Genomic DNA, 12,729 nt, shown 5'->3' with positions numbered 1-12,729 from the left:
GCACGTTAAAGGCATTGGGGAGTTGGGTTGGGGGGCTTCTATTTTAACTAAGTTGGTTAGGAGGTCTAGTGCAGAAGGTAACACTGAGTAAAGGCTTGAAAGAGACAGTAAAAGAACAAAGCAGAGAAAGAAGTGCAAAGGCACTGAGGCATGAGCAAGTATGCAGTTTCCTTGGAAAAGAAAGGCCACTGTGGCTGACACTAACTGAACCAGGGTAGGTGGGATACCACAGCAGAGTATTTTTATACAATGGAAATTTCCTGAAAACTAGTGTAATTGTTTTTTATTATTATGTCTCCCTAATAGTAATAGCTACCACTTATTGAACGCCTACAGAGGCACTGCTCCTGGTGATTGAAACACATTAATTCTAATCTACACAATAATAAGAAAAAGGTATCATTACCCCCACCTTGCAGGTAAAGAAACCAAACCTCTCTGAGGTTAAATCACATGTGGAGGATCACACAGAAAGTTAAACAGCCTGAACTGGAACCTAAGTGTCCACTGGACTCAACTTCTATATAGACTGCCCACATCATAATAAAACCTTAAGAGTTCTCAGTCTTTACTTCTACTTGGTTTACACTGCTTTAATTTTTTCCAACCTCTCATTTGGCTAATTATTTCTAATAGTAGTAGTTATAAATACTACAGAACCTAAATTTCCAACCCTATTTCCAACATTAGTTATAAATTAAAACTTTAACTTACATGTACGTTTAATATGGTCTCTCTTATGAAAACAAGGCTGGAAGAGGTTAGAGATGACTTATTCACTCTCATTTCCTCGTAAATAATACCCTTTATTCTCATTTAAAGTTTTAAGCCCTGGCAGAGTAGCTCCAGCCTGGAACGAAGAAAATACAGAAATAGGCAAAAGGAATGAATAGTTACTGAACACTTTTAAAATTTGACTACTACCCTCCATACTCGTTTTACTTACCAACTAACATAATACCAACTCAACCGATCATAACATACTGCTTCAACGGACAGCTTACTGGTATGAAACAAAGATCTCCATTCCCTCACATTCACTGACAGTACTTTAACAAAAAATAAAAGTACTAACTGGACTCGCGGTATATAGAGAATTTCTAAAAACAGAACTAAAGCACGGTCTATAGTAAATGAAATGAAAAATCTAGTAAAGAGATTCAAGAGACAAACACAAAACCAAAAGTATACTGAGTTTTGTTCAGCTGTATGGAGAGGGAGAGCGGAATCTCTGAGTTTATAAAAGTTAGGAAATTAAACAAGCCATGTTCAAACCGTTACAGCGACATCTAAGGCTTGTTCAACTGTCAGTTAATATCTCCGCAGTAGCTGAAACAATCTTCCAACTCACAACAATAGGAAACTATCTTAATGAACTTAATGAACACGCGCCCCAGACAGGGCCAGGCCGGTTTCCGTGGGATTTACTGGCAATCCAAAGCACGGTGGTATTCCTCGATGCAGGTTACGGGGGAAACCCCATCTCAGACCACGCGCGGCTCGGGGTCCCCAGGGAAAAGAAAGGCGCCCCTGAAGAGTCCTTCCCGACCCAAGATGGGCAGGCTTGCCCCCAGCCCCTTCGCGCTTGCCTGAAAGGAAGAAAGTGGCGACCTCACCGCCGGTGGCCGGCCCGCCCCGCGCGCGGCTTGCCCTCCACTATCCGGCCACGGTCACCTCCGCTCACACCCCCGTACAGGCCGCACGGGCCACCCCCTCCAGAGCACGCGCGGCCACCGCCTTCGTCGCCGTCCAGTGGGAAGTGCGAGCATCCGGGGCTGCAGCCGTGCGCACCTCTTCCTCCATGAGGGAGCGCCCAGGGGAACCTGCTCCGGACGACCTCCGGCCTCCACCTCCGCCACCAGGTCCAGGGGGCACGGCCGAGAAGAACCTGGGCGCGGCAGAGTGACGCAAGAGATGCCGCGCGCGCGCGCACTGCGGCGCGGCAAACGCTCCGCCCCCGTCTCGCTTTCCGGTTGTGTTCCAGTCTGTTTTCCAAGTCCTGGTTGGCGGAGGGCGGCGGGGCGGGCCAAAGAGAGAAGGTTTAGGAGGCAGCGTTTTGCCACGTATTGTTGGGCAACCAAATGATCAAAGCCAAAGTACCTTGTACCGTGAATTCCCACGCGCGGTTAACATGTGAAGCTGCAGTTTAAGCGGTGTCCCTAAGAGCCCCTAGGGAAAGGTGCTCCAAGAGGACAAGGGGCGGGACTAGAGCGAGGCCGGTAGACCGGGGCGGGTTGGCGGACGCGGAGGCGCGAGACCAAGAGATGGGGGCGGGGCGGGGCTCGGCTCAGGGTCAGGCCCTCTCTTCCCAAACGTTAACTAACCGAATCGGGGTATAGATTAATTTCTTTGGAAGAGTTTGTGGTTTGGTTAAAGCCGGTCTCCCGACACTTGGAGCAGAGATTTATTTTTCATGAGATGCACAGAAAACCCACTGTTAAGCTGTCCTGCCTTGGCTGCTTCTGGAACGTGGCAAGTTCCTGGGACCCATCATCATGATTTCCTCGAAAAAGGACCAAGACAGAGGGCTCATTTATTAGAAACGGAAAGCGCAACTAGCTACATCTGCAGTGAGACCTGCTAATAAATCAGTAATACCTTTGTTACAGGTGCAAAAGTCCTCTGGGGATATTCTTCCAGTTTTTGACTAGATACAGAAACACTATTATACCAAATTTAAATCATTTTGGGTGGGAATCTTTCTAAAATGAAGTCTATGTTTATTTAGCCAGAAAATGCCAGATATAATTTGCTCCTTTCAAACTGGACTGTTAACGTTCTAGACTGCACAGCCCCTGACCAGTCTGGTTTTGGTAACTATACAGCTTCTAATTTAATCTGTAAGCTTGGCAACCAGACAGATGTGCTTTTTAGAACTGGCTCCGGAAGAACTTTTTTGCTTACTTTTTTGGTCTCAGCTGAATTCTAGCTAGATGACATGGTCAAATAAGGAATTACATTGACTATTGATAGCTGGCAAGCTGGTCTCTGATGATGTGGTAGATTGATAAAAATGGCTCTGATTCTCTACTCATCCATGTGCCCACCCATTTTGCAGAGTGGCTTTGCAGTTCCACTCCAGCCTTGGCCTTGGCCTTGGCCTTGGGACTGTCTTTGGCCAAGAAAATGTGGTGGTTCCCAGCCTAAATCATGATGAGAAGAAGCCTGGACTAGTTTGCTGGAGGAGGAGACCAGGTGGAGCAGAGCAACTTACAAAGCCACCTAGTTGACTCAGAGACCAGACATTGGGCCAAGCTGGTTGAGGTCCACAAAATTGTGCTGTTGACCCATAGACATACGAGAAAGAATAAAGGAATCTTGTATTAAGTCACTCTTTTTTTTTTTTTTTTTTTCCGGTACGTGGGCCTCTCACTGTTGTGGCCTCTCCCGTTGCGGAGCACAGGCTCCGGACGCGCAGGCTCAGCAGCCATGGCTCACAGGCCTAGCCGCTCCACAGCATGTGGGATCTTCCCGGACAGGGGCACGAACCCGCGTCCCCTGCATCGGCAGGCAGACTCTCAACCACTGCGCCACCAGGGAAGCCCTCTCTTTATTTCTTGACTGTGCCTCAGCTCTCCAACACAAAAAGCCTTTTTGAAACTACCTACCATATGAGGTTCAAAATATGGTATGATTAATATTACATCAAAGATGCTGACAATGTCATGCCTAAGGGCCACCTGACAGGGACATGACCCATCAACAAAGGAAGTAAAGGGTAGGGAGCATGCCTGATTTTCTATACTCCTCAGATCCAGATGTAGAGCTCAGGTTCAACAGTATTGTGATTGGCTAGCAGATACAACTAACAGTTTTGTTAATAGTAACCAACCCAGGCAGGTTTTTGTAGAATTTGGCACTTATACATTTCATGACCCCAGAAACCTGTGTGGAAAGGGTTATCCATAGAAACATTTAGTGGTTTCTTAAAATGTTTGTTCCTGACTTCTATACAGGTATACTTTGATCAAAATGTGAGTCATCAAATCTTTTTGGATAGAGCCTAAGGAAAAATATTTTTTCTCAAATGAAATATTTTTTTCATTTAATAAAATTACTTATAGGACACTAATAAAGATTAATGACAAGATTTCTCATGACACTTGGAATATTAAAATGTGTTATGATTCTCATATTTTCCATGTGTTTAAAACATGTTATACACCTCAAAAACATGTACACGTTATTAAAATATAGCTGGTTTTCTTTAATACCATCATTTCATTGTATCAGAAGGTAATCACTGGATGGTGAATCCTTCACACATCATAGATTTGCTCCCTAATATATGCTCGGGTAGACATTTTCTACATTGTGATGGAGACCTGGGCTATTTGTTTCTACAAAGAAAATGTGAAGCATTTGATTGAGGAATTAGGGTGATATGGAACCTGAGACCACACAAGCATTTCATGTAAAGGGCAAAAAAGCAACGAGTGTTCAGCTAGAAATAAGTTATTTTATTTTAAAACACATACAGATTAATAAATATTATTGGAAAACTTAATAAATAGCATTTTTATTTACATAAGGCAATTACAACATGCTATGACTACTTCTATAAAGCAAAATATAAGCAAGTCTTAGTCATTGACAAATGGGTGTGTGTGCTAATTGGAAGCTTCCCTGATACATTTACATGAAAAAAATTTTATGCAACCAATCAAACATTTTACATTTTTTTATCTAGTCTTCTTCCTCTCTTTCACAATTATATTCCATTTTACAAGACAGTAATAGTTATCATTTAAAAAGGCAAAAACACTCAGGAATGCTACTGGAAAAACAGTACCCTTAAATTTTTCCAAACTGCAAAAACACTGACATGGCAGGGGGGAGCAAATTATTATAGTCTGACAAATAAAAGAAATATTCTGTACTTTTCAATGTGACCCTTTGGCACTAGTGGTTTGGGAGTTCCTGACATTTACCTGGTGTCAGGTAGTTCATGGTCAGGGTTGAGCCGCTTGGAAGCAGGAAGTTCAGCATCATTCATTACAAATTCAACGCAACAGAATCAATCTGGTTCACAAGTCATTGATTCTTCTGCAGAACATAAACCTTTGCAGAATGTCAGAGAAGCTCATCACACCATCAGAATGTGATCTCTCAGTGCAGGTTTTTAAAGTCCTTGCTTAATTTCCATATTTTACAACAGAAAATATAAAACCCTGCCTTTTAAAACAAAAAAAAAAAGAAAATTAAAGCTTCATGGAATCATGCAGACTTTACACCCAGTGCTTCCTTTGCTTACTCAGTGCTCGAAGCTGTGTGTCTACAGCATGGTCCTGAGCAGACAGGATGCATAGTGCATCGCTCCAAAGGAGTCCTGCACATGCGCTCTGGTCTGAGGCTACCAGCACAAACTAAACATGTGAGTGCTCTAACACAGATTTGGAGACCCATCCCACCATTTAGAGGTAGAGAAACTGAGGCACAGAAAGGTTAAGTGACTCACCTATAGTTGCACAATTCAAGGAAAAACAGAGAAAAGAACAAATAAATCCTCCCCGGCTCATGCACTGGGCCCTAGACTATGCTTTTTATCACATTGGGTACATTTGAAATAGATGTTTATTTACATGATCATTGTTCTACTGAATATCAACTTTTCACTAGACAATATGTTTTTGATGTAACACAGAGTTACATTTTCTTAAAATATAATTCTTTGTTGCATTTAATAGCATGTGAGAAATGTGTACGAAAATAAATGAGTAGATATTGGGCCAAATTCTTGTTCCCATTCCTAAAATTCTTAATCTTTTCAAGTATATGATGGAGGTATAAGAATCTGGCCAGATGTGAAAAATCACCTTAAAATTCATCACCAGTTCAACTGTGAGGCGGAAGTGAGGAATACATATAGTTGAGGTATTTTATATGATAAACTGTTTTATGGTGTGACTGGTGTGCAAACTGATCTTTTCTCTTCCTAACTCAAGCTAACAGACCTCTAGCTGTGAATATGAGTAAAACATATGAAAAACTAACACAGATATGTCCTTGGGAGGAAGGTCAATGCCAAGGAGTTAATGTTACGTTTTTGGTCCCTGAGAAGGTGGAACACCAAGTTTCCATCTAATCCTGCTTGATAGGTGAACTACTTCGGCGGTGTCAGACACAGTTAAGGACAACTTCTTCAGACCACTGAAGCCAATCAGACAGCCAATGAACAGATCTAAACTACAGCTTCTTCTCTTTCCAAGTTCCTACTCAGTCCCAGGAAGTCTAAGTCAGGATCAAGTAGGCATCAAAGAAGAGTGATGGGCATAGCTCTGTAAACTGCTCTTCTGGGTTAGTTGAGCAGCTTAGAAACGAGAGGTGTCATCTCCCAACAAGAATTAGGCAGCACGACAGTGGCCTGTGATCAACACCTCAGTCTCCGTGGACTCATCCACGCGTGTAGACAGTGCATCTCGAGCACTTTATGGATGTCTAGAAACTGGCCTCTAGAAGGGAGCGCAGTATTTACAAAGAGCTGAGCAGTCGAGGAAGAAGGAAGGTGAGAGGTGACTGCATACTTCAACAGTGCTCTCTTCTATCAGACGTGAAACCCAAAGAAAAACCCGAAGACCAATCTACTACAGCTGGAATGAACCTCTGGAAATAAAACTGCATAAATCAAATTGGCCTGAGAAGTAGGACTTGAAGGAATATTTCTTATTGCTGAACCAAGAGCAGCAAAGTGTATTTCACTAATTTTCTAATGTGAAAAGACCATAATAACATCTGAGTGATGATTCCCCCTGAAGGTCCAGCCGTGGGCAGTTCTTGCTCCCCATGTGACAGGGAGCAGACTGCCCTTCTCTCCGGATCCTTCTTTGCAGAGTTGGAGCAGTCCTGCAGAACAGCAAAACACCCAGGGTGGTCTTCGTGCTGGGTTTGGGTTAGAATCCTTAATAGGTCCTACACTTGATCACTGAGCAGAACAGGAAGCAATCTTTTTAAATGCAAAGATTCAGATGAGAAAACAAGGCATTGTCCAAGTAAGACAGGAGAGAAATGGCCTATTTAAGTATCTATCCAGAGCAAGCCTGGATATCATATCACAAACATATGATTTTAGAGGAGGCTTGCTTTAATTGAAGATAAAACCCAAAGAATACCATAATAATGAAAATGTTTTATATGTATTTACTTTTGGAAAGACCAATATAAGACCTATCCCCATTCCGGGCCCTACCCTTCAAAGCTTTACTTTTTAAATCTTTTTTTGTAATTCCAAATTATAAAAACATGAATCTGTAAAATAAATACTATAAGTCAGATATTAAACGCTCTATGTTAAACTTGAAAATTAGGCTGTTCGACTGCTGGTCATGTCAATTACTGCCAGGCTAGAGTCACACTTTTGGAATACAATGGATGATATGAACTGTGTTCCACTGGAAAGGAAGTTGTGTATCCTACCAAGGTAATTTGCTGAACAGATGTAAACTTGGGAGAGTCTAACTGTTCTGGGACTTATCACCTTCAAGAGGAGACAAACTATTACTACTTTGAGATTCTATTTTACTCTAAAAAAAATCATAGGGAGATAATCCAGAAAATATCACCTCTAAGTATCTATGGAATAATCATGGATTAACTGTAATCAGGAACATCAATAGATGAATTTAAATAAACTAAGCTTCACATGTAAACTGTAAACAAAAAAATGGTAATTTCCATATGACACATGGACTTTCTCATTATACTTGTATAGCCACATGTATTCTCTGAATATCTCATACTCCTTACCTAGAAATGATTTTTATGCCTAAAAGTATATTTATACTCCTGCATTATACTTTCAGAAAGTTCAGTTCAATAAATTACGGCCTGCATTCCTAAAAATACTGATGATAAAAAACAAACCTTCATGAGGTGATAAAAAGAGTAATGCATTTTTTGAGCATTTATTAACTATCAGTTACTATAAGATTTTTAAAACTTTTTAAATATTCTTGCTGCTGTTAGTTCACAGATCACTTGACAACCCATGATCATCACATGTACTTTTAATTCATAAAGGTGTTTTTTTCTCTATGTTAAACTATCCTCATTTAGTTTAGTCTCTTTGTTCAACACTTTAGGGAACTATTCCTTAGGTCTTTAGAAATGTTCTTTTTGTACGAAAAAACACTTTTTTTTTTCCTATTGACATTCCTTAGTAATTTTAATTGGGTATTATTTAATTGGGTATCACCAAATCTACCTTACCCAATCCCATCTTTCAACTTGGCATAGCTTCCTATTTAGATAAAACGGTACACATGGGACTTCCCTGGTGGTCCAGTGGTTAAGACTCCAAGCTTCCACTGCAGCGGGCACTGGTTCGATCCCTGGTCAGGGAACTAAGATCCGTCATGCCGCATGGTGCAGGGGTGGGAGAACCACTGCAAATGAAGTACATGATATCGTGATGAATATCTGCATCACTCTGTGCTTTGTTCCCATTTAATACACATGCAAGGTTACTATCGATAGCCAAGTGACCTCTTTGATCCAAATACTGGAATAATTAATGGCTATTTTGCATTTCAGAAGTTTGACTGAGGAATTGTAGGGTGCTCTGCCATCTCAAACAACAGGGAGATGGCTACAAATTGTTTTCATTTTTGCTAGAAATTCTTTTGAAAACTATGTGTGTTCCAGTTTGTAGAATATAGCCTAAACTTAATTGTGTCCTTTAACTTGTTCCTGAATTACAGGGAACTCATATGTGCTATTGAACAGTTACTCTCTCATTTAACAGCCTTATTATCAAGTTAAATAATTTATTTCTTCTTAATGGCCACAATGCTTGCTGAAAGAGAACATGAATATATTTAATATTGGATCCCAGTTACATTAGACTGAATGCAAATAAAATACCTCATGCTACTTAAGTCAATTGTCTTTAATTGAACTATAACTACATGCTGAAAGGGTTGATTTACTCCAATGTGCCCTTAGTCTTGACTCTCTTCCAGTGAATGAATATACTATAATTTCTAACTGCTTTGAACATTTATGTTTTGAAGAGTGAAATATTAAAGTATAATCAAGGAGGCTGCATTACTCTAATCTAAGAGAACATACACACAGTAATAGTCAAATTAAGTGAATAGTTCAAGTAATAAAGGCACTGAAATTGATTTGAGCTATTGAAAATCATCCTGCAAATGGAACAGTATATCATTTCCATTCACTCTTCTCTCTCTGTTTGCAATTAAAATGTCTAGGAGTTGGGGGTAGGAGAGTCAACACATCAGAGGATTAAAACCAATTAAATGTATATGCCTCTGATTTGGATCTGACACCTGAATGTTATACATGCTTAATGCAAAATTAAAAAACTACAGACACATTTACTGTAGAGTCAGACTTCAAGACAACAATTTCTCCCATTTCCAAAGTAAGCTTCTAAGTAAGAATATCTGTTCCCCTGCAAAGACTAATCAGAAAAGGCCCATTCTATTTAAATAATGATGACGTGTTTTAAAAGCAAAGAGTATTCATGAAAGCTTCCAGGTTAATGGCAATGAACATAAGATTCCTCTCATCAGAGAGAGATGACACCCAGGCAACCACTGAGCAACTTCAGAGTACAGAAGGCTGGGCCCCCACCCCGGTGCTGAGCAACACATCCTCACTCTCCACCAGCCCATCCATTAATATACAGGCAACTCCAACACCAGCGATTTACGGTCTCTTCTACTTCACGACAAATCAGGACCAGAAGCCACATCCATTTCCTGTTCCTCAAGCCATCCAACCCCCTGTTACATCCTAGTCTGTTTTCATATTAGATTTGTTCATCTCCCCAAGATTGAAGTTGAACTCTTTGAACACCTGTATAAGGACAATCCCAACGGAGACAGTGGTGAACCCGCAGGCCATGCCCAGGAAGTCCACCAGACCCACGTTGCTCCACTCCCGGAAGAGGATGGCCGAGGCCAGCAAGACCAGTGTGGTGAACACAACGTAGTAGATGGCCCCAAACACAGAGGAGTCGAAGCACTCGAGGGCCTTGTTGATGTACCTGAACTGGATGATGATGCTGCAGCCAAGCACGGCCAGGAGCACCAGGCACAGGCAGAGGGCACGCCGACTAGACGGATTGTTGTGGAAGATGTCTTGGGCTGCCAGCCCAATGCCCTTAGTGGAAGGCACGGTGAAACTCCCCAGCAAGGAGCAGATGCTGATGTAGACCATGATGTTGGTGGGCCCGTGGGCTGGCGCGATCCAGAAGATCAGCAGCAGCAGCATGAGCAGCACGATGCACAGATAGCCTACGAACACTGGAAACGAGAGGGCGCACGGTGACCCAGGGGGCGAAGCAGAGCAGCCCTCGCCACGTGCTCCGCCACCTACCCCCCACCCCCGCTGTCACCGGGGCACCCTACCGCTCCGGATGTGCTTTACCACAGCCCCTGAGCTCACTCCACAAAAGTTATTCCCATCATCACTTTCACCATTCAAACATTCATAGCTCCTATATATTACATGTCAGTAAATAAGTCTTCTCTCTATTAGTAACATTTTTATAACAATAAAAGTCTACACAGATGCTTTGAGATTTTTTTTCGGCCACACTGTGCGGCACGCAGAACTTCCCCTACCAGGGATCGAAGCCGTGCCCCGGCAGCAGAAGTGCAGAGCTCCAACCACTGGACTGTCAGGGAAGTCCTGAGAATTTTTTTAAAACCATTTCACAAGATGGTCAACTCAACAAACCCTAGGCAGAGAGTACTCCTACGTGTGGGGTGGGAGAGAAAGAGAGTCACGCGGGGTCTCAAAGGACACACAGGGAAGCTGTAGGGGTGTTTCTGGCTGTTGCAGTTGACTGGGGATGCACACAGTGGGCAGAGGCCAGGGGTCCTGTGATGTGCAGACGGCCCCACACAATGAAAAATCATCCTGTTCTCCTGATGACTTCGGGATGTCATCTTGGACAGGAAAGTGGAAAATATTTATAATAATCAGAGCTAGAACCTGTTTTATGTGTAAAACAGAGTAATTTGGCAAGGACTTAATATACATTGAATTTTTCAGAACTTCAAGAGTTATACTCCATTTCAGAAGATCCCATTGCTGGGAGTTCCCTGGTGGTCTAGTGGTTAGGATTCCGGGCTTTCGCTGGTGGGGCCCAGGTTCAATCTCTGGTCAGGGAACTGAGATCTGGCAGGCCACCTGGCGTAGCCAAAACAAAAAACAAAAAACAAAAAAGAAGATCCCATTGCTGATGGCAAAATCCTTAGTGTCTGAGTCAATAACACAACACCTCCACATCGGTCTGTTTTGCACCTGCCAGATTCACAGCACACACGGTGTGGGGTCTGCTGGCTTTAATATGTCTTCTCCTATAGTTGTACCTAAGCATTCCATTTTATTCCAAAGTACTGTTCTTAGGGCATTATGTTGACTGCTATTATATGTACAAGGAGTTGTATTTTCCATGAACTTCATTTCCAGATTGTAAAGGGGGTGCCAGGCACTGGGCCTGAGGGCTGGGAACAGCCTGGACATGTGTATCAGCAAGCAGGTGGTGGGAGCCCCTCTTCCTCAAGGATAAGAAAAAGACTATGGAGCTCTGCTGCAGGGGAAGATTCAGGAAGATACTACAGCTGAAAGCTGCCTGGGAGCCTGACCTATAAACTGGGCAAGGGGTAGTGGAGGGCAGAGAGCAGCACACGCAAACGTAAAATACTGCCGAAGTGTGGGCTGTGTTTGCAGAAAAATCAGAAGTAGCTTGAACGCAAGTGCACAGGCTTTATTTCATAAAAAGCAGCTGGGGGGCTTCCCTGGTGGCGCAGTGGTTGAGAGTCTGCCTGCCAATGCAGGGGACACGGGTTCGAGCCATGGTCTGGGAAGATCCCACATGCCACAGAGCAACTGGGCCCGTGAGCCACAACTACTGAGCCTGCGCATCTGGAGCCTGTGCTCCGCAACAAGAGAGGCCGCAACAGTGAGAGGCCCGCGCACCATGATGAAGAGTGGCCCCCGCTTGCCGCAACTAGAGAAAGCCCTCGCACAGAAACGAAGACCCAACACAGGCAAAAATAAATTAATTAATTAATAAAAAAAAAAAGAAGAAGAAGAAAAGAAAAAGCAGCTGGGCCTGAGTGTGCAGTACTTTGGGTTTTCTCTCATCAGGGGGAAGGGGTGGTGGTGATTGCAGTTATGAAAAAAAAGAAATTATGTCAAAAGTGGATACCAAAAAAAAAAAAAGTACAGGGCTCTGCGGGGGCTCTAAAGATGAATTAAATCAGACCTCGGCTCTCTGAGAGCTTCACTTCAGAGGGAAGCATGGAGGCCTGGACACATGGTGGTCCTGAGAGGAGCAGCCTGGGGTCGATCCCGCAGAATGGGCGCACAGATGCGGGGTGGGGGACAGCGTCCATGCACAAGGTCCAGATCCCAGGAGGCAGCAAAGGGGCCACGGCAGCAGGGCAGCCCCGGGGGGCAGCAGCAGACAGTGGTGAGCAAAGAGGAATCAAGGGCCTGGAGGACAGACCACAGCGGGGCGGAGGGTACAGCTCCAGCCGGGAGAACCGCGCCGGAGGCGGCAAGCTCTCTGGCACCACAGCTCTGAGTTACCTGGGTTGGTCAGCTTCTCCTCCAGCTCGGCCTGAGTGGTCACACTCTCAGATTTCGGGGAGTGGATAATCAGCACGACAGAACCCGCACAGCTTAGTAGACACCCCAACTTGCCCAAGATGTTGAGCTTTTCTTTCAGAAGGTAAGAAGCTAAAATGGACC

General features: G+C 43.4%; 1 protein-coding gene across 3 annotated transcripts in view; it reads right to left on the bottom strand.

Annotated features, from left to right (window-relative positions):
• Positions 1–4,439: 4,439 nt before the first annotated feature.
• Positions 4,440–12,729, bottom strand: part of NIPA1 (NIPA magnesium transporter 1) — a 41,179-nt gene continuing 32,889 nt past the window's right edge. For all 3 annotated transcript variants that reach the window (XM_004318097.4, XM_019931791.3, XM_073807857.1), the window contains 2 exons: positions 12,568–12,728; positions 4,440–10,268 (listed from right to left, as the gene is read on the bottom strand). In XM_004318097.4, the coding sequence (XP_004318145.2) occupies positions 9,757–10,268; positions 12,568–12,728 (673 nt within the window). In that variant the 3' untranslated portion in view covers positions 4,440–9,756. The remainder of the gene's footprint in view (positions 10,269–12,567; position 12,729) is intronic.

Source organism: Tursiops truncatus, chromosome 7 (assembly GCF_011762595.2).
Source record: "Tursiops truncatus isolate mTurTru1 chromosome 7, mTurTru1.mat.Y, whole genome shotgun sequence".
Classification (NCBI taxonomy): domain Eukaryota; kingdom Metazoa; phylum Chordata; class Mammalia; order Artiodactyla; family Delphinidae; genus Tursiops; species Tursiops truncatus.
The sequence above is the reverse complement of the archived record's forward strand: the minus strand, read 5'-3'. Positions and strand labels throughout refer to the sequence as shown.